General features: G+C 41.7%; 1 protein-coding gene and 1 non-coding gene across 3 annotated transcripts in view; one reads left to right on the top strand and one right to left on the bottom strand.

Annotated features, from left to right (window-relative positions):
- The first annotated feature begins 2602 nt into the window (after positions 1–2602).
- On the top strand, positions 2603–2675 carry TRNAE-CUC. The gene has a single exon. It is a non-coding gene; the product is annotated as a tRNA-Glu (tRNA).
- Positions 2676–2862: 187 nt separating this feature from the next.
- Positions 2863–19918, bottom strand: part of ATP12A (ATPase H+/K+ transporting non-gastric alpha2 subunit) — a 30091-nt gene continuing 13035 nt past the window's right edge. The window contains exons 1-19 of one of the 2 annotated variants that reach the window (XM_033172055.1): positions 19361–19526; positions 18280–18414; positions 17279–17396; positions 16731–16999; positions 15612–15810; positions 15382–15491; positions 14417–14551; positions 13347–13539; positions 12108–12283; positions 11431–11567; positions 10316–10466; positions 8988–9156; positions 8108–8262; positions 7679–7802; positions 7310–7455; positions 6360–6493; positions 5343–5444; positions 4207–4298; positions 2863–3376 (exon numbers count right to left, since the gene is read on the bottom strand). In XM_033172055.1, coding sequence (XP_033027946.1) covers positions 3348–3376; positions 4207–4298; positions 5343–5444; positions 6360–6493; positions 7310–7455; positions 7679–7802; positions 8108–8262; positions 8988–9156; positions 10316–10466; positions 11431–11567; positions 12108–12283; positions 13347–13539; positions 14417–14551; positions 15382–15491; positions 15612–15810; positions 16731–16999; positions 17279–17396; positions 18280–18414; positions 19361–19429 — 2643 coding nt within the window. In that variant the 5' untranslated portion in view covers positions 19430–19526 and the 3' untranslated portion in view covers positions 2863–3347. Of the gene's footprint in view, positions 3377–4206; positions 4299–5342; positions 5445–6359; positions 6494–7309; positions 7456–7678; positions 7803–8107; positions 8263–8987; positions 9157–10315; positions 10467–11430; positions 11568–12107; positions 12284–13346; positions 13540–14416; positions 14552–15381; positions 15492–15611; positions 15811–16730; positions 17000–17278; positions 17397–18279; positions 18415–19360; positions 19527–19918 lie in introns of those variants that run through there. The other variant, XM_033172056.1, reaches the window with a different exon arrangement.

Below are 19918 nucleotides of genomic sequence, written 5' to 3'. Positions count from 1 at the left end.
GCTCCATTGCCATTCTAAGAGAACAAGGGAGGAGTTCCGACACCTCTTTTTCTAGAAAAATTGCACTGAATCAGAATTGTAAAGTTGGAAGGGACCTCAAGGTCATCTGGTCTAAACTCCTGCAACGCAGGAATCACAGCAAATGAATCCTCTGTTCTATCAAGACCTGCCAGAGAAAATTGTTTGTTCTTTTGCCAATGTTTTAGAAGTAAATGAATATGGAATGGAGTTGCATTAATAAGAGAAGCTGCAGGTCCTTCTCTCTTATTGTTATAAATAAATTCATCATAGTAGCCTAACCTTTCCCATTTTGTATGGCAGCAGAAAAGGAGAGGCATGTAAGTTGATTGTTATTTATTTTTAAATAAATGTATAGGCCGCCTTTTGGGAGCATAGCTCACCCCAAGTGGCTCACAATATCATTACAAAACATAAATGAGCCAGGAATGGTCATGGAATTAATATCTAATACAGACATGGGCCTTGTGGAGCTATGCTGATAAAATATACAGTCACTGTCAGTCACAAAGGAACAATGGATGTGTTGCTTAGATTGGGGTTGCACAAAACAATACTTTCTGACCCTTCCTTGGAACATTTTGTTCATCTGCATCCCTCAAAAATAAGTGCTGCTTGACACCTCAGCATCTTCTCACACAAATTTGATTGCAATTAGGCTGCTGGAAAGTTCAATTGGGGGTGATTTAAACTCTCCATAAATGTGCATTGCTGTTTTCAATACTGCTTTGATTTAGCTTCGGTGGAAACAAGTCGGTATCTTGTTATGATCTGAGCAGATGGAGCAGGCACATGCAGACTTGATGAAGATAAGGCATTTTTTCCATGTGAAAGGTCTAGTATCCTCAGGTAAGGTAGTGAACTGTGCTCTCCCTTTGTTCCTTCACAAGAATGTGGTGTTTCTCTTTATAAGCATTTCTTGGGAACGTACCAGACCATTTAATTTCAAAGGGGCCCATTGTGGGCAACAGCACAAAGCAGGTTAGGATATTATCCAGCAAAGGAGCCAGCTGACCAATAGTAAAACAAAGCCACTTCTTTGCCAGCTTTGAAGCCGGCTGACCATCACCTTGTTTGAACTTTTGCTCGCTGCTGTGAATAGGAATTATTCATCCAAATGTGTCTGTGTGGTTCCTAGGTATAAAATGATGTCAGTCTAAATAATTTCCATCCTATTCACAAAGATTGTCCATTGGAGCAAGGCTCCCTAATCTTTCTGAGCCTGAGGTCACATCTGGAAATCTTAAAAAAAAGAAACTTTGTGGGGTCCCACAAACAGAAGGAAATCTGCTGATTTCGCACACATACGGCAGGAAAAATACCACCCTAAAACAAAACACAGACCAAAACAAGGCACAAACCATCCACCCACTGAAAACAAGCCCCCAACCATAAATGTTTAAAAATAAATTATTGGGAGATGCTGAGAGGATTGGAATGCACCAAAATCTAAGTGTGCCACATTGGGAACCCCAGTGCCAAAACAACTTTTGCCATGTTGGGACTCAGGTATACAGCTGCAAATATAACATTTTAACAGTGCTTTAAGTGCATTATACATATGTGACACTAGATGGCGCTGGTGAGCTAATGGCAAATTTTATATATATATATATATATATATATATATATATATATATATATATATATATATGCATTTTCACAGAGTTTTTTATATGTGTGTAGATTCAGCCATGGTCCAGAAAATATGTGTTCCCCAGGCTGACTGCATCAGCAACACATGCAATTTGGCTCTCATTAATATACTTTATTTCAGTACCACGAAGCCTTCCCATGTCACATAAAAACAGTGACAATTACGAGTGACAGGTAGGTAGCCATGTTGGTCTGCCATAGCCAAAACAAAATAAAAAATAAAAAAATTCCTTCGAATAGCACCTTAGAAGATGTTACTGGAAGGAATTTTTATTATTATTTACGAGTGACAAACAGATGCCCATTAAGGCACATCTGTAAGAATCCATTGTTACAGGAGAATGCATTACTTGAAGCTAGATTTTTAGTTGCAAACTTTCCATTCATTTGCAAATCAGAGTTTAGAGATGAATTCCCATAACATTTGGAAGAAGGGGAAGAGAGAAGATTGGGATGTGCCTGTTCAAGCTTGCACTTTCTATTAAAGAAACAAAACCACACCACACCAACAACTCCTACACACTGTATAAAAGCACAGGAGGGGCAGGACAGGATGGAAAGCCAAGGATTTCAAATGTGAGCAACTGAAAAAGGAAAGCAGGATGGACTGGTTTGGCCATTTCCATAACAACTTAGTACGGAATGGCATTAAAGGCATTTGACTTAAGGAGTTCCAAAAATGTACCTCCTGGTAGCCTTACAGACACTGTTAGTCATGGCTCTTGCTTTTGCTTCAGAGAACTACAGTGCCAAGTCTCAGGTTGGAATGCTGCCTTTATTATGGACAGCAATAAAACCAGAACTTGAAAGGTCTTGAATATATCCTCTTCACCACCTAATGGGGAATAAGCCCTTTGCACAGAAAAGGGCAAGCTGTGTTCCTGCACATGATGCAGTTGCACTGATAACTATGGGTGGGGGTTAGACAGCTGGGATAGCTCAGTTGGTAGAGTGTGAGACTCTCAATCTCAGGGTTGTGGGTTTGAGTCCCACATTGGGCAAAAATTTCCTGCGTTGCTGGATGACTCTTGTGGTCCCTTCTAACTCTAAAAAAATATGCGATTCTGTGAAGCACCAGCATGGTGAGTAGCCATTTGTAGCCTTTTCCATGAAGAACGTGGAGGCGAGAAAGGTGGGATATAAATGTAACAATAAATAAATCAAGACCCGGACAGGAGAAGCAGGAGCTTTTTTGTAAAAAGTTATTTTTATTATCAAATTGTGATTGTACAGCATAAACCTCAGCAACCCCACCTCTGGTCTGCACCAGCAGGCTCACAGTTGGATTGCTGTAGGTGACATCGTATGAACAAAAATGCAACTTTTAAGAAACCTAGTGCAAGTCAGCGCCTTATATTATTGCTGCAACAAACGGGCGGTTTCTTTCATTCTATATACAAGAGGGTTTCCTTTGCTTCGGACAGTTGCACACTTTAAACAAGAAGGGGTTAGGTGTTATAAAAATAGATATCATTCAAGTTGGCAACCCAAGGGTAATCTTTTACAGTACAGTTTAGATCTGCTTCGTATCTCCTACTTCTCTCTCTTAATTCTGATGAGATTCCTTCGCAGTTGGTTGATATTGCACAGGCAAGCACCTTCAAGCAGCCGCTGCCAAAAGAGACAACCAAGTTGCAGTCTCCAGCATGGAGAAACGAGTGGCGGAGACCATTTCAATAATACATGTTTTTGTCCCACCAGCCTGTAATGGAAGGACAGGAGAAAAAACAATATGTAAATTTTCCCTTTAGCTTTCTGTACACACACAATTCTCATGCCTCTCTGTTCTTCACCCAAACAAGCAAAAAAGGCCTTATCAGAATCTGACACATTCCAGACAAACACAGATGCTCAAGGAGAGCAGCATGTTCTGGGAAGGGTGTGTGTGGAGCACACCAAGGGCCAGACAGAGATGTTCGGAGAGCCACATTTGCCTCCCCCACCGACCTGGGGTTCTCCACCCCTGGTACCAATGCTGGAAGAGAAAGATCATGGGGAATCCAAGGCTTCCATATGGCACATGCATGGGAGCTTTTCCACTTCCTTCCTTCCTTCCTTCCTCTCCTCCTATGGGCATTGGGGGGCACAGAATGAAGGCAGCCAGAACCCACAGTGCTGAAGCTTGTGCAGTGCTACCTTGCCTGGCCCAGTCTCCCAAATGTATTGAGGGCAACTAGAAAAGTATGGTTTGAATGTCTTTGAAAATTGTACGGTTCCCTAGATTTCCATCAGTCCACCAATCAATGTCCTCTTTCTTGCTCTTCTGTGAATTATTTCCAAATCTATACATTGCTGGTTAAAATGTGAAAGGAGGTCTTGCAGTAATTCATGAATCTAATTTGCGATTCATGTACCACAAAGTGGAATTCCTGACCTGAAGGGACCTCCAGTGCCTTTCCTAGATTTATTTATTTTTATTTTGGCAAATGCAATGCTACCTGCAGTAATGGACACTCATTTAGAACAGCACCTGCACCATATTTATTTCTGCTTTAAATGGGTGTAGAAATTCTAAAGCGCTATGTTACTTACTTCCGGGATACCGTCTGATGAACAGCTTGCGGAATTCGTCATAGACCCAGATCAAGATGGCAAAAGGAACAGCAACAAACCAATACTGAAACCTAGAAAGCAAAGTATTAGGCATCAGATACTGCTTTTTAAATACAGTCAGGTCATTTATTGAAACATCTCTGCCACAGCAATTAACATTGTGGCGTGGCTCAAGGATTTTGTACCCTTTTTGTGCTCATGGTGTCCCTGGCATTGCGGTCAGTGCTTATGGCACCATGGTCATAAGATTAAAACTTTCACCATGACAAAAAACCATGCATAGGTCTTTCAAGGAGCCCAAGACTAAGGAGTGACTCAACCCTTATTCAGGACTTTATTCAGCTGATAGGCCTCCATCATATGGTCTCTGGAAGGGCGTAACGGGCTATAGGAGACATCAGTTCACAAGAGCTATCACAAATCTCTTTCTGAGTTTAGACCAAGAGCTCTGGCCTCAGAGGGAGACATCCAGGGTTGGGTCCTTCCTTCCCACCACCATGTCAACTTCCATAACCCTCACCCCTATTGATGATGTCAGAACTCATGACTAGGGCCAAACCAGGGCATGCTGGGGCAGTTAAGCCTTCCAGGTTCCTTAATTTGCCTCGAGTCCAAGGAGCAGTTAATCCACTTCAGGAGCTGGTACCCATTTATTTCCTTCCCCAAATAGAGATGTGTTTTTAGGGGCTTGCAAAAGAGGAGTGCAAAAGTGTTCCTCTGCTCTCACTTCCCCCCTGCTAGTGAGAGCCTAGCTGGGCAGTGGACAGAGCAAATATATCATCACCTTCCAAAGATATGCACCTTGAATGAATTTTACCCCCCAATTCATGCTTCTTATTTCTTTTAGCCGCTTTAGCCATGAGAGCTAAAGATAGAATCGAATTTTGATACAATCAAAGGAGTATCCTTCAAACCACAAGTCTTGGGGCTCTGTTATTAGAACAAGAACACAGTAGGGTTGGTGTTCTTGTCCTAATAATACAGCCCCAAGATCTCTCTCTCTCTCTCTCTCTCTCTCTCTCTCTCTCTCTCTCTCTCTCTCTCTCTCTCTCTTTCTCTCTTTCACACACACACACACACACACACACATCTTGCTGCATAGAAACTGAACTCACCGGAGGGGTGCAAAGTTTAAGGCATAGACACTTCCAAGACCATAGCAGAGAATTACAGCAATTCCTATTTGGGAGATTATGCCAACCCAGATTACTTTGTTCCTATGAAGGGAAAAAATACATTCAGTGATTAAATGTTTTAGTTACTATGAACATGAACTGTCCTTATTCATAACAAAAGATTTTAACTTTTTGTCCTCACCTATATCTATAATAGTACAGACTATCTTAATGCATAAGTGCCATGTCAGATGTGGAGTGTGTGTCCTAGAAATGGGTGTACAAAGGAATAACCCATGCCTTTGATGTCTGAAATTGAGTTGCCTGGTTTATCTTCTCTGATCACCCAGGTTTACAAACTTGCTACTGGATCTATTTTTCCATTGTGATATTTACACTTTAGCAACCACCAAAATCATTTTCTCTCCAACTTCTTCAGTTTAGGAAGCTAAATTGTTCCCCTTTTTAGGTTCAGCTTAAATGTTTGTCTCTCCTGACTTTATCACTGTGAGGTCACTGAACAGGTATTGTGTACCCATAATGGGTTTCATCGTGAGTTGCCTTCAGTTCTTATCGGTTTTGTAGCAATTTGTGCAGCAAACATGTTCTTGGAAAGATAACGTTTGGAAGAAGAACAATAAAAGCTTCCGCCTGACCCTAATTCTGTTGTTACCTTTTCTCAGCGTCAGACAAAATGAGCCAAAATGAGAGCATGTGTGTCTAAATGAATTAATTAAGACTTTCAAAAAATTGATGTAGTGAAACCTTTCGAGGTTGTTGGTCACAAAAAACAGAAGTGGGCATGTGTAGATGCATCTTATTCTCTCATTTATTTATCTATCCTAAATTCCAACTTCCTTTTTTCCAAAAGGATAATCCCATTTATTTGACCAATGGTTCTTTTTATCCATAGCTCTACTGAATGGCTACTGGAGGAAGAGTACAGTGGTCAGTAGCAAAGGAAAGAGGTGGAGATTTGTTCCAAAGTCATCCTATCACCTGAGACTCCAGTTATACCTGAAAAGCCCTTGCTGGAAAATGGAATTCCGTCGCGTCTTCCTGATGATCAGATCTGCCACTTGCTCAATGGTGATACTGACAAAGAAGGCCGTGTAGCCATGATACTCCAAAATTTGCCGTTGGGAGAATGTCTGCAGAAGAACAATAAATTTGGGGTGGGTGGGTGGGTGGGGAGAGATGTCTGTGTTAAGTAAATGATAGTTAATCTGTGATTCAGCAAGCTGAACACATCCCTCAAGCCATGCTTGATAGAAAAAGGCTTGACAGCCTTCCCTTTTTTTCTTTGCAGTTCAGGCAGACAGCAAAACCAGGATGAGAGTCAAAAATTCTCCAGGTCTGCTAATTCTGCTTTAAAGCAGTTTAAACAAACATTATTAAAGGTGTGGTTTTTTTTTTAAAAAAATGAAAGAATGAAAATAGCATGCAACACTAGGGCTATTTATGTATATAAATTAGGAGGTGGCTCCATTTGCCCTATTGCAACAAAGTCATGTGTTCAGAACTGTGGGCCTAATTTTACAGAACTCCCTTCCAGTTGAAGTCAAACAGCTTTGCTGAACTTCTGGTGCCTACATTTTGTTATTCCAGCAGGCATTTTAACTGAAGTCTGGTTTTAGAATTTTAACCTACTTTCACCATTTTGCATTTTGGTTTTTCTGCACCACTTAGAGATGTTTGTAGTTATGTGGTAAATAAATGGTTTAAATTAAATTAGATAAAGAGTATTTGGTTTCAGCTCCATGTTCTGGAGGGCCCTTGCAAAAAACAACCCCATGGCCCCATTTCCTTAGTGAATCTATCTCATCATTGGAGCAAGACGACCAGGGGGTTCTTGTCAGGGGACTTCCTGTTGGGTTGTGTGGGTTGTTGGTGCATGTCCAACTATGGTGGCCCTTGGTGTCAGTCCTTCTAAGTTCGAACTGGTGTCTTCAGTGAAGTTGCCTTACCCATTCCTGTCCATAGCTGTCTTCCAAGTCATTTGTAAATGGATCTTCCCAGCTGGTTCGGATGTGGAGCAGTGTGTGAGGTAGCCAGCCCTGCTGAGCATAAACTGTGAAGTAGGTCAGAAAGGCCCCAATGGTCTGCACAAGTCCTAGAAGAAAAGAAGACAGTTTGAGAAGGGAGCAGAGTTTGTAGGAGATAAAACAAAACTGACAAAAACTAATGGCTGAATGCATATTACAATAGCTCTCCTGAAGACTGTTGCCTCTCTGTTAACAAAATAATGGATTTGCTCTGAGATAATATCAGAGATCTGCCATAAACAAATTCAAAACCACTCCCCATTTGCCACTTTTGCAAATTTCCCATCGTACCAATCTGCAAGTAGGAGTATGTGACAAGCTCCTGGTTGACCAGCCTATCCTTTTTCTTGTGTCGTGGCTTCCTTTTCATGATATCACTTTCTGCTTTTTCATATGCCAGTGAGACAGAAGGGATCTGTAGGAGAGAGAGGAAAAACTCCCAATCAGTATCCTGTAAGATTCTAGGATTCATGTTTTTCGCTTTTGTTTTTGATTACTGAATGTTGCACAAAAAAAGAAATTCATGCTGCCAGGAGAATCTAACAATCAAATAAGGAACACTTTGGTTAGGAGTAAGGAACGCTTCTGTTAAGCCTTCAGTTTCCTCCCCCAAAGCAAAGAGAGCAAGAAAGGCGACCCTCTTGTTTTGCAAAATGCAAATGAAGCTGCAGTGCAAACTGAACCCTGTAAATGTTTGTTCTCCAGATGTTAAGGACTCACAATGTCTGTGCCGAGGTCAATAAAAAGGATGGTGATGGTGCCAATGGGCAGTGGGATGCTGGCCATGATGTAAATCAGGAAGGGACAGAGCTCCGCAATGTTCTTGGTCAAGGTGTAGGCAATGGTTTTCTTCAGATTGTCAAAGATCAAACGACCTGTAGGAGAGAAAGGGGAATAAGTCTGTCATGTTTTAGTGAATGTGGCATGCAGTGCTGCAAAATATACTAAAGGAAAGGAGATATGCAGAGCTTCTTAATTTATCTGCTCCTACTATAAAATATGGATTATCAAGAACATAGTGCTGGAGTGCTCTGCTGCAAAAGCCCTTCGTAGGACTACCATTTCCTTTTCCCTGACATCAGTTACAGCAAATGAGCAGGCTTTAAGATTAAATCAAACACTTAAATCATTGGCATTGGTAAAATAGGATTTCCATTTGAAAGGAGCCAAAACAATAGTGAAGATTAGGTGGACTTCAGCTGTGGACACCTTGAGATACCAGTTCCACATATTGATAGTGGTGGTGGTGGTGGTGAAGAGCTGACAGGACTATGGGAATGCTATGAAAAGTGGTCCAATCTTGCAACAGCTTTCCAACGATCTGAACATTTCAAGGATTGAACATTGCAGTATGAGCTGGGATAGGCTGAGAGGATATGGGAACCAGAGGGGAACGGAGAACGAGTCTCGTGTTGCGTAAAGATTGGTGTGAGGCTGCCTCTGTTTATGTTTGTATGCATAATCCTCTCCAGATAAAAAACTGTCCCCAAGAGCATCCAAATTCTGCCGATCACGTGTGTGTTCATGTGATTCACCTCTCCCCGAACATATGCTGCTTGACTTTTAAGGCTACTTGTCAGAGCCACAGGCCTCATCTTACCTTCCTCCACTCCAGTAACGATAGAAGCAAAATTGTCGTCCAGCAAGACCATGTCAGCTGCATTCTTCGCTGCGTCAGAGCCAGCAATGCCCATAGCAATTCCTATGTCAGCTTTCTTCAGAGCTGGGGAATCGTTGACGCCATCTCCAGTCACGGCAACCACTGCGTCCTTGAGAACATAGGAACCACAGGAGGTTATAGAAACTGTGCCCACAGCCCTGCCCTTGCTTGACTTCTGCTATGTTGAACTTCCTAAATACAGTGTCAAGGTCTGTGTACAGTTACTCTGAACAATAATGTTGCTCTTTCAAAAACAACTTGATGGAAGGATCTGGGTGGGCAGCTCAGAAGGCACAACCATTCCAGCGACTGAGCAAAAAATATAAATACTAGTTGCACAAGCGTCCCTCTGACCTTGCCTTGTAAAGTTTTCTTATTCCTGCCTGTGTTGCTTCCAGGAAAGAAGCCAGATGTCAACTCCTATTCTGTCTTTTGAGAGAAATAGTGCCATTTCTTGTTGCAATTTGGTTGTGGATATTTGTACAATTTCAACTGGCCAGACACCCAGAGCACAACCAATATATTCAGATAATCAAGGCTTATTTGCTTGCTTACATTATGCAGTCAAGACATGATTTGCAGCATTGGGAATTTCAGATAACCAAGAATTCAGATACTACAAAATTTGCAGTTATCAAGGGATCCCCTTCCCTTCAGCTCTTTTAATGCCAATCTGTTACTGTGGCGTTTTGCTTCTTGCTAGCATAGATTGGATTTATGCAGAAAGCTAAATATGCTGATTGGCCAAATCCATATCTGCTCGGTGAGATTTATGCAACCAAGCGTCCTTATTAGGAAAGGTCAGAGCGTCTAAGTGTAAGGGAATTTAGAGTATTGTGAGCTGAATTAAGCAGAGAGAAAACCCAGAAAAACTGATTAAGGCAAATGCTGGGGATCTTGTTCTCAGGGGACTTAGTGCATTGAGACTGGTTATAAATAATACTGTGCCTAAGAGCTTATAGGCTCTGGTAACTAAATATAGAGCATGCATACAGCACACTTCCTTTTTTCTACTGTTCATCCTTTAGAGAGCTAAATATTACTTTGGATGTGGGTGTTAATGAACAGTAAAATGGAGAAAAAATATTTATGCCTTTTAAATATAGGACTTTGTTTGTTTCCATGCAGGATTGAAACTAGGGAGCTGTATTTTCTATTTTGTTGTTGTTATATATGTTTTCCACTGAGAAGTGTTCCAGGGGAAGATCATGCGGATGCAACCTGTTGGTACCAAAAGAACATCTTCTGTTCTTGCCAGAGTCACTCACCTGCCTTTGGCAGCCCTCCACGATAATTAGTTTCTGCTGGGGTGAAGTTCGGGCGAAGACTATCTCTGAGTGGTTGCGCAGAATGTCGTCCAGCTGTTCTGAAGTCATGTCTTTCAGCTCCATGCCATTAACTACAGCAGCTCTGGCATCGCTGCAAAAAACAGAGGCGATCTCAATTAAAGTTGCTGCAGCACCGAGTTAAAAAATGATATGCGTACGTATCTTACTAAATCTAAACTGGTGTGTTAGGGAACAGCGAAAAGCTCATTTATTCAAGTTAGAACACAGCATAGGAAGGAAACCTCACTCCTTGTTTCCTGAAAAATGAGGTACAGTAGATGGCCACTGACTGGTCCTGGAGCATTCAAATAGGGTAAGTGGATAGATTGTTCAAAGTCTGGGATGGGGAACCCTTTTCAGCCTGAGGGCCACTTTCCCTTCTAGGCAACATCTCAGGGGCCACTTGCTAGTGGTGGGCGGGGCCAGAGACAAAAGTGGGTGGAGCAGCAAATGTCCATTTTGCTTTTGTATGGTAGGCTAACTTCCACATATTCACACGCCCTTCTCTGCCCTCCATCCAAGCAAGAGGCATTACCAAACACATCCCAGACAGGCAAAAACACTCAATGGAGGTGCAAAGCGGGGCATATGAGAGGCATGGTCCAGGGAGAGGGGGTGTGTGGCTCGGAAGGCTGTGGGGTGTTGGTCTTGTCCTGAGGACCACATAGAGAGGCTTGAATGGCTGCATTTGACCCTTAGGTCTGAGGCTCCCCACCCCTGTTCTGAGTTATACCATCAACTGTGCATTAAAAACAGAGTAGCATGAGAAAATGGGAAGAGTCTGCTGGATCAAGCATGTGACCTATCCAGTCCAGCATCCTTTTCTCACAGTGGCCAACCAGATGCCTGTGGGAAACTCTCAAGCAGGACATGAGCACAAGAGTACATCTCCCCTTCTATGGTTTTCGGCAACTGGTATTCAGAAGCATTATTGCCTCCAGCATCCATCAATAGCCTTTCCAATCCTCTCTTAAAGCCATCCAAGTTGGTGACCACCACCGCCATAGGAACATAGTGTGACGTATTAAGACGGAGAGGGTCTATGCCATCCTTACCTTCTGTTCACCTGCTCCACGGGAATTTTGAGGCGTTGGGCAATGTCTTCCACTGTCTCACTGGTGGCTGAAATGATGCCTACGCTTTTGGCAATGGCTTTGGCTGTGATTGGATGATCACCAGTGACCATGATCACCTGAAAAAAAAATGGCCAAATAAGCAAGATTCATTATCAGAAGGAGCCGCATTAAAGATACACCTTGTAGCATCTGCCATGGTTGTTTAACCACTCTGTGTGCATTGCAGGGGGTTGGACTAGATGACCCTTGGACTCCCTTCCAGCTCTACAATTCTGTGATTCTATCACCAGCAATGAAGAGATAGAAACATCTGAATGAAATATACCCACTGCTTGCACATAAAGATTTTGCATGGATATTCTCTTTCAGAAATGTATGCCTATATCTGCTAATGTGTATTAACACTGCATACATCCTTAATTTCTTTTTAACTTACTATACACTTGGGTGGGGCCTTTTTCAGCACGAACTCACTGGAACTTAGTTCTGGCACCTCTCAGGTGGGTGCCATTGCCATTATAAGAGAACAATGGAGGTGTTCATGGCGAGTTCTAGCACCTCTTTTTCTAGAAAAATAGCATTGCATTTGGGGGAAAGTGCCACAGACATTTTGGCAATCCAGCATTTCCAACGGTGCTGGTTTTTGGAAAGCCTACCTTGATCCCTGCACTCCGACATTTGATGACAGCATCTGGCACAGTGGATCGAGGGGGGTCAATCATTGACAAGAGCCCCACAAAGCATAGATTGGAAGTGGGGAAGTTCATGGAGTCAGTGTCAAATGGATAGGTGTCTGGAAATTCCTCCTCTGGCAGGTATAAGTGACAGAAGCCTAGAGTTGAAAATAATAACAGCAACAACAAAATAATTAAGCAGAGGAAGTGACGAGGGATGACGACAAACCATCCTATGAAAACTAAAGGATTTTATTAGGTCTAATGACCATCAAATGACCATTAACCTGTCTCTTTAAATAGATTGCCAGCTGTCAAAACAATGGGGGTTACTGACGAGAAAGCAAGTTAAAGCCATTGTGTTTCCTAACTAGCTACTGTACCTTACTTACTGTGTCATGGATAGTAGCTAACACAGCAATGCATGCAAGAAATGCATATGAAAAACCATTGATTAGAATTTATAGTAGGAAGATGTATAGGTTCTAAGCTTTTACTTTAGGAAGCAATCACTAGGAGGACAAATAGCAGGTTTAGTCCCTACCCCATGGGTAGGCAAACTAAGGCCTGGAGGCCGGATGCAGCCCAGTTGCCTTCTAAATCCAGCCCACGGACGTTCTGCGAATCAGCATGTTTTTACATGAGTAGAATGTGTCCTTTTATTTAAAATGCATCTCTGGGTTATTTGTGGGGCATAGGAATTCGTTTGTGGGTTTTTTCAAAATATAGTCCAGCCCCCTAAAAGGTCTGAGGGACAATGGACCGGCCCTCTGCTGAAAAAGTTTGCTGACCCCTGCCCTACTCTGTCAGGCATGTCCAAAGTCCATTTCAGGGGACCAATCCGGTCCACTGGTCGGTTTAATCTGGCCCCTGTGGCAGTTTATTTCCTGGGGTGAAATCCTTAAAAAAAAGCTCAACAACTTTGGTCGGCCCTCACGGCCCTTCACTTCAACAAATCTGGCCCTCTTTGAAAAAAAAGTTTGGACACCACTGCATATAGATCAAACTCAAGAAAATGCACCAAGCCAACCACAGTTTATGTATCACTTCCCGTGCTCATTTAGCACATTCTCATAATCAAATGCCACCAAGCAGAATGGCCAAAGAGTTGGGGTTACTTCTCTAGTATCACTTTAGTCATCCCGCCTTGGATTGTTGCACTTAATGCTTTTCCTGGTGCATTGCTCTCTGCACATGTTGTTTTGAAAGTGTTCAGCTCACCTAGGACTCTCTCCCCCATGCCTCCCAGTGCCATGTAAGCCGTCTGGAACGCCTCTTTTCTCTCTGCATCCAGGGGCTCCTCTTTTCCATTAATCATGATGGTGCTGCACTTCTCCAGAATCCTTTCAGGTGCCCCTTTCATCACCAGCAGGAAGCGTTTATCATTGGGGTCATCAGTCTCGTGGATGGATAGCTTGAATGCAATGCAAATGCAAACGTTGAAACAAGTGCCTGGATCTAATCCTGCCTTTTGAACTGGTGTGTGTGTGTGTGTGTACTGATCTGATAACCAAAATTGGCCGTCAGATACAATTCTAGACTGTGTTCACATGGCAATTTATTCTGTTTTCCTGACATTTCCCTTACTGGTAATCTCTGCTGTATATTTGAGCTTTCACACAACATAAAAGCCACTTCCAAAAAAAAAACCCCAGTGGAATATAGCACTAGTTTCATGCTCAACTTCATGTTATTTCCAAATCTGTTTTTTTTTTTCTGGAAGCATTTACATGTCAATGAGTGCTAAACCTGAGCTATATTCTGCTGTATTTCTGGAAACGCCTTTATGTCACGAAAGCTCAAACATAATGCAGAAATTAACAGTCAAGGAAACATTGGGAAAATGAAATAAACTGCCATATGAATTTAGCCCTAGTCTATGACAGCTTTCCCTATTGTAAATATTCTATCAAACTTGAAACTACAGTTGTTTAAATATGGCCCATCTTCACAATGTTTCATATGTTCAAGGCAGTTGTTATTCCTGCTGTGTAGAATAGCAATCACACACAAAAACCACTCCAGAAGAACAAGTGATTTTGTGCTGATTAGCCTCTGGGATTGCCGCTGGAGTTTACATCTTTCTTTCAAACATACACTGAATTATGTGAAATTAATAACACACTTCTACTTGAGTATTGCAGCAATGTTTTTTTTTCCACCACCACAGACACAAAATTCATCAGACTGGTCCTTCCAGTTTTCAGGTTTTATCTTGATAGCTCACGGGGCACAACATTTTCTCTTAACAGCTCTTAAGAGAGCAGTCTCTTCTCAGACATACAACTTACCTGGAACTTGTTAGTAGAATTAAAGGGAATCTCAGTCACTTTCCTATTTCTTTTCCGGATGTCCATTATATTGCCCATAACAACTTCAGAGAACTTCAGCAGAGCTGTTTCTGAGGCGTCTCCAACCACGATTCTCTGGGGGTCATTTTTGAAAATTCAGTTCAGCAAAAGTGTCTCTCAGTGTCATTCAACTAACCAAGGGACATTATACTTGAATCACTTTGTGTTACATAGCTTGCACCTCTGATTGGATCTTGTAGCAAAGTACTATATTTACATAAGAAGAACAATAATTGGGCAAGATTGCTATAATCATCCTTCTCCTCACGGACTCATGCATGCAAATAAAAGCTGAGATTTTCGAGAATCTCAGAAGAGAGTGAGTTAGTGACTGTAATCCATGAGAGATCTATAGCTGTAATGTATTCTAAATTGTCTCCAAATATTGTTGTTATAGTAGAGAAATTGCTAATCTTTTTATGGATCTTCTTGAGCAATATGACACTAAGTATTTTCTTGAGGTAAAACTGATTGTTGTCAGTAAAATAAAATAACTTGATTGTTGAGTCCTCATGCTCTACCTGTAAATTATTTATCTCAACAAATGCATTGTATGAGAATTCTCATCTTGGACCTTTGACTAAACTGATTTTAAAATAGACAAAATGCTTTTGATCCAGCTGTTTACATTGTTGAAATCACACATAAAGAATGAGAGTGCAATGTGGTATGTTTGTTTGGACCAAAGGCCTATTTATTGCTTACAAATTAAATGTCTGAAAGTTCTTGTGCTAGCCTGTTTTCTCCCAATAGAGGTGTCACCATACCTATTTCTGTCATTTTAGAAGGAAACAGGACATATGCTATATGCAATTTACAATAAAACATCTGTTTCCAGATGAAAACCCTGGAAACCCATCAGACAATCCTCTTAAGAAAGCAGCTCTCATTAAAGTAGTAAATACCTTCATGATAGGTTCACTGTCCTGCCCTGGTCTGAATTCCGCCCGATTGCAAAGGGCTACAATCCTTGACAACGCCGTCCATGTGCCAGATGTTTGGTCAAAAGTCTGGGCTGGAATGAAAGTGGCAAAAATTATATAACGTTTCAGAAGACAGTTGCCCCACATTCTAAAATAGGAAGCAACCATGTTGTTACTCCTCCCATTCCAAAGCCTCTTGACTGATTATTTACTTGTTTGATTTTCACTGGTGTCAGCGGAGAAGATCTCATTGTCAAACCATAGGTGGGCAACTGTCATCCTGTTCTGCGTAAGGGTCCCAGTCTTGTCGGAGCAGATGACGGAGGTAGAGCCCAGTGTCTCAACAGCTTCCAGGTTCTTTACCAGACAATTCTTCTTGGCCATTCTCTTTGCAGTTAGAGACAAAGCTACCTAAAAATGTGGGGGAAAGCACAGCACTTTAATAGCTGAAATAAATAAAAGAAGAAAAGCATTTCATACCACTCCATACAAAGGATGATGGTAGGTTTCTCTTCCTGCTAATCCCACCTGTACACATTTTATTCTTGATCACACCCATGCACATATCAGTTCAGCAATGCTGGCATCTGCAGAATTATTCTACATGGATGAGAAGATCAGAACCTGACATTTCATTTAGCAAGTGTTGATCTGCTTTTATGTTCACAAGCAGAAGGGTCCAATGTGCTCATGCCCTGCTTATAGGCTTCCCATGGGCACCTGGTTGGCCACCGTAAGAACAGAATACTAGGCCAGATAGTCTTCATTCAACAGAGCTTTTCTTACACTCTTATCATGTAACAATAGTATGTCCAAGGGACCCACTCTTATATGAATAACACTGCTAGATGATTTCCTCACATGTGTCCATCAGAAAAATATAACGCAAAAGTAGATAATATAATACAAAGGAGCATAAGTAGAGCCTGCTGGATCAGGCCAATGGCCCATCTAATCCAGCATCCTAGTAAGATTCATCAGTAGCAGATCCAGAAAAAAGGCATTCCCAAGTATTTTGAATGAATATTAAAATAGAGACAAAACAAAGAAATGTAACAAATTAGCCCAAAACATTGAGAGGTGATGAATATAACCAAAGAGAAGAAGTTGTGGTTTTAGACAATGGAGGTGTTTTTATCCAGGAGCCCAAAGGCACACCAATATTCCAATAGTTAGTGCCAGCCTTGCCCCATTAATAATTATTCACCCCTTTTTAATAATGTGTTGGAGATGTAGAGATCCTAAGCACCCCATTTTCAGTAGCATGTACTGTCGTGAATTGTTATGCATGAAGACAAAGATACTGGTGGCTGTTGTGAGCCAGTACTTACAGTGACTGTGGCTAGCAGCCCCTCAGGCACATTGGCCACAATAATGCCAATGAGGAAGATGATGGCCTTCATGACAGTGTACTTCATGGAGACAGAAATGATGAAGAAAACCACCCCTATGGATATAGCAACAGCAGCCACAATATGGACAAAGTGCTCTATCTCAATAGCAATCGGCGTCTTCTCATTCCCAACACCAGAAGCCAGTGAAGCAATACGTCCAATGATGGTGTTGTCACCTGTGTTGATGACCATGCCAGTAGCAGTTCCTAAGGAGAAAGTAAAAGATTTATTATCAACAAACAAAACAATTTTTGTTAATTTGAACACCAATGCCATTAAAAAAAAAATTTAATTGTACCCCCCCCCAAAACTTTCCAATTAATACTCCTGACACTTTTTGATAATCCCCTCTTCTACTCTCCTTGATGTCTTAGTTCAATCAAAAATATTGATGTTAACTACTGCTGAAGTAGCTTTTTCATAGGCACAAAATATGTGGAATTTGGATGGAATGGCACCACTAGGTGAGTCACTTCAAAACGTACCTTCCAAGCAGGTTGTGGAATAGAAAGCAATGTTTTTGGTCTCCAGTGGGTTTTCATGAGTGTATTCAGAGGAGCGAGATTGTGGCTCTGACTCTCCAGTGAGGGAAGAATTATCCACCTGTGGATCAGTCACAAACACTCACATTATCACATTATTATTATTATTATTATTATTATTATTATTATTATTATTATTATAGTGGCAGTGCCCATGGCTATCATCACCACAAAGGCAACAGGGACACTTATGATGACTGAATCACCAATAAAGACTTACAGGTGAGGAAGCTGTGACCCTCCAGATGCTGAGCTACAACTCCCATGCTGGCCAGGGCTGATGGGAATCAGAGTCCAACAACATCAGGAGGACCACGTATTTCTCATCCCTACCCCTTTGTTCTGGGACCCATGCAGGATCTCATCCATGATACCTTTTTCTCATGAGGATGAATGTGCAAATTATTAATTCATAGACAATTTGCACCCATAAAGAACAGACTGATTTTAGGTTTATTGACCTGGTAAGAAATCCCAGATGTGTTTGCCACACATCCTATTCACCTAACATTGTTAGATTAATGTGTATTCACTGCAAAATGGGGATAATAGCAAGCCTATAATGCATTACTCATTATGCAGCGGCTTCTCCCACCCCCTTTAATTTATTCTGCCTGGGATTGACCGACTGACATGTAAACAAAGCCAGACTTTAAATAAATGATGATGCTGTTATCACAATCATTGCAATATTGTGTAAATAACCCATACAACGAGCAGGTATTATTTCCATAATTTTAATGATCAAGCTCTTTGTGGGAGGACAATTTCTCATAAAAGTTCAAAAGGAGTGTCTGATTTTAGACGCCTTTTCACTTAGCTGTTGAGTTATCCTTTCTTTGAACATATGATCATGCCTCTTCATGTCCCTGATCTGTAGAAAGAGGCTGGGTTTTCTCTTTCTCTTTTATTTGGCTCAAAACTGGGTTTTGTTTTGTTCCTACCTTACAGCCCTGACTGGTGATGATCCGGATGTCAGCTGGTATCCTGTCTCCACCTTTGATCTCCACAATGTCGCCCACTACCAGTTCTTCTGCCGAAATGTCTTTTTTCTCTGCATCTCTGAGGACAAGGGCTCGCTGGTAAGAAAAAAACAAAAATGAAATAGATAAAGTCGGGTGGAACTCTTAGACTGATTGTTGTACACATGCAATTGCTGGAATATATTCAGTGGTTTGAGCTACCTGGAGATCTGCATACGGTAACTATGGACAGGATTCAATTAAACAATTGTGCTAGCAGGAGCCAGCACATAGACTCCTCCAAATGCAATGGGGCTTCTCTCCCCACTTTGCCCCCCCCAAAAAAACAGCTGGGTGTGTGTGTCTGGAGAACTTCCAGAGCAGTCCACAAGAGAAGGAGGGGGGAGATCCTTCCATTAGGCAACCTGAAATATTTGTGCTGACAACACGATAGAAAGAGTGTGATGCCGGCTTCCAACCTATTTGTCCTACTTTACAGTGAAGTCTTCTGCATGGAGGACAATCCAGAAGACATTCCCTATTTGATGGGCTGTCTGATCTAAGTCAGGTTTGAAGATTAAAAACTCCAAGAAGGAAGAGTGGAGCTTGAAGGTGACCTTTGACATTTAGCACCTGAACAGCAGCAGGCTGAGCAGGCGCACAGGGGACCTAGTCAAAGTCTTTGCCGCTATGCTGGTATTGTTTTCCCATTAAAATTATGGTAATTCGACAGAGGATGAGATGGTTGGACAGTGTTCTCAAAGCGACTAGCATGAGTTTGGCCAAACGGCGGGAGGCAGTGAAAGATAGGCGTGCCTGGCGTGCTCTGGTCCTTGGGGTCACGAAGAGTCGGACACGACTGAACGACTGAACAACAACCATCCTGAAGACTAAGACTAAGACTTGGGGTCATGCATTTCCTCTCTTTTAAGCAATGTAGCCACCCTAATTCTACCATTTTGTCTGCACTTTGGTATGTTCTCTAATATGCTGGCAAATACACTTTACAACGACTACCTGGTTTTTAAATACGTTGATATTCTGAGCACTACTGAAGACTCACCTGTGGGATCATTTTACCAAAGCTGGCCATGATGTTCGTGCTTTTAGCTTCTTGATAATAAGCAAACATCCCAGTGAGGACAACCACCAGTGCAAGGACCACTCCCAGGTAGAGCTGAATAGTGAAAACATGTCTCAAGTTAGCTTAAAAACAACAACACTTTTACTATTTCCAACTTGATGCAAAATAATTTTGCAACTGCACTCAAGAAACTGTGTGAATGAAGTTGTTTAAACAGCAAGGAGAAGAGCAATACCTAGCATATTATCAGCGACATGACTCTGAGATTTATAGGCAAGACCTTGCAAAAACATATGGAGGAAACATATAGCTGAATGACAACAGGTGGCCTTCAGGGTCTGCACCAGGTCATTCAATTCTGACCAACATACATTGGTTTAGAAATTATGCTAAAACCATACAAATGCCAAAGCTTATATAAGAATTTCAGACAGTTATTTAATCAGGAATGTGAAAGTGTGGTTTTTCTTAATTTTTTCAATCATTTCCCATTGGGGGGGGGGACAGTCCCCTATCATTGGATGGAATGAGGCTTAA

The sequence above is a fragment of the Lacerta agilis genome, chromosome 15 (assembly GCF_009819535.1).
Source record: "Lacerta agilis isolate rLacAgi1 chromosome 15, rLacAgi1.pri, whole genome shotgun sequence".
Classification (NCBI taxonomy): Eukaryota; Metazoa; Chordata; class Lepidosauria; order Squamata; family Lacertidae; genus Lacerta; species Lacerta agilis.
This window is presented reverse-complemented; position numbering and strand designations above follow the sequence as displayed.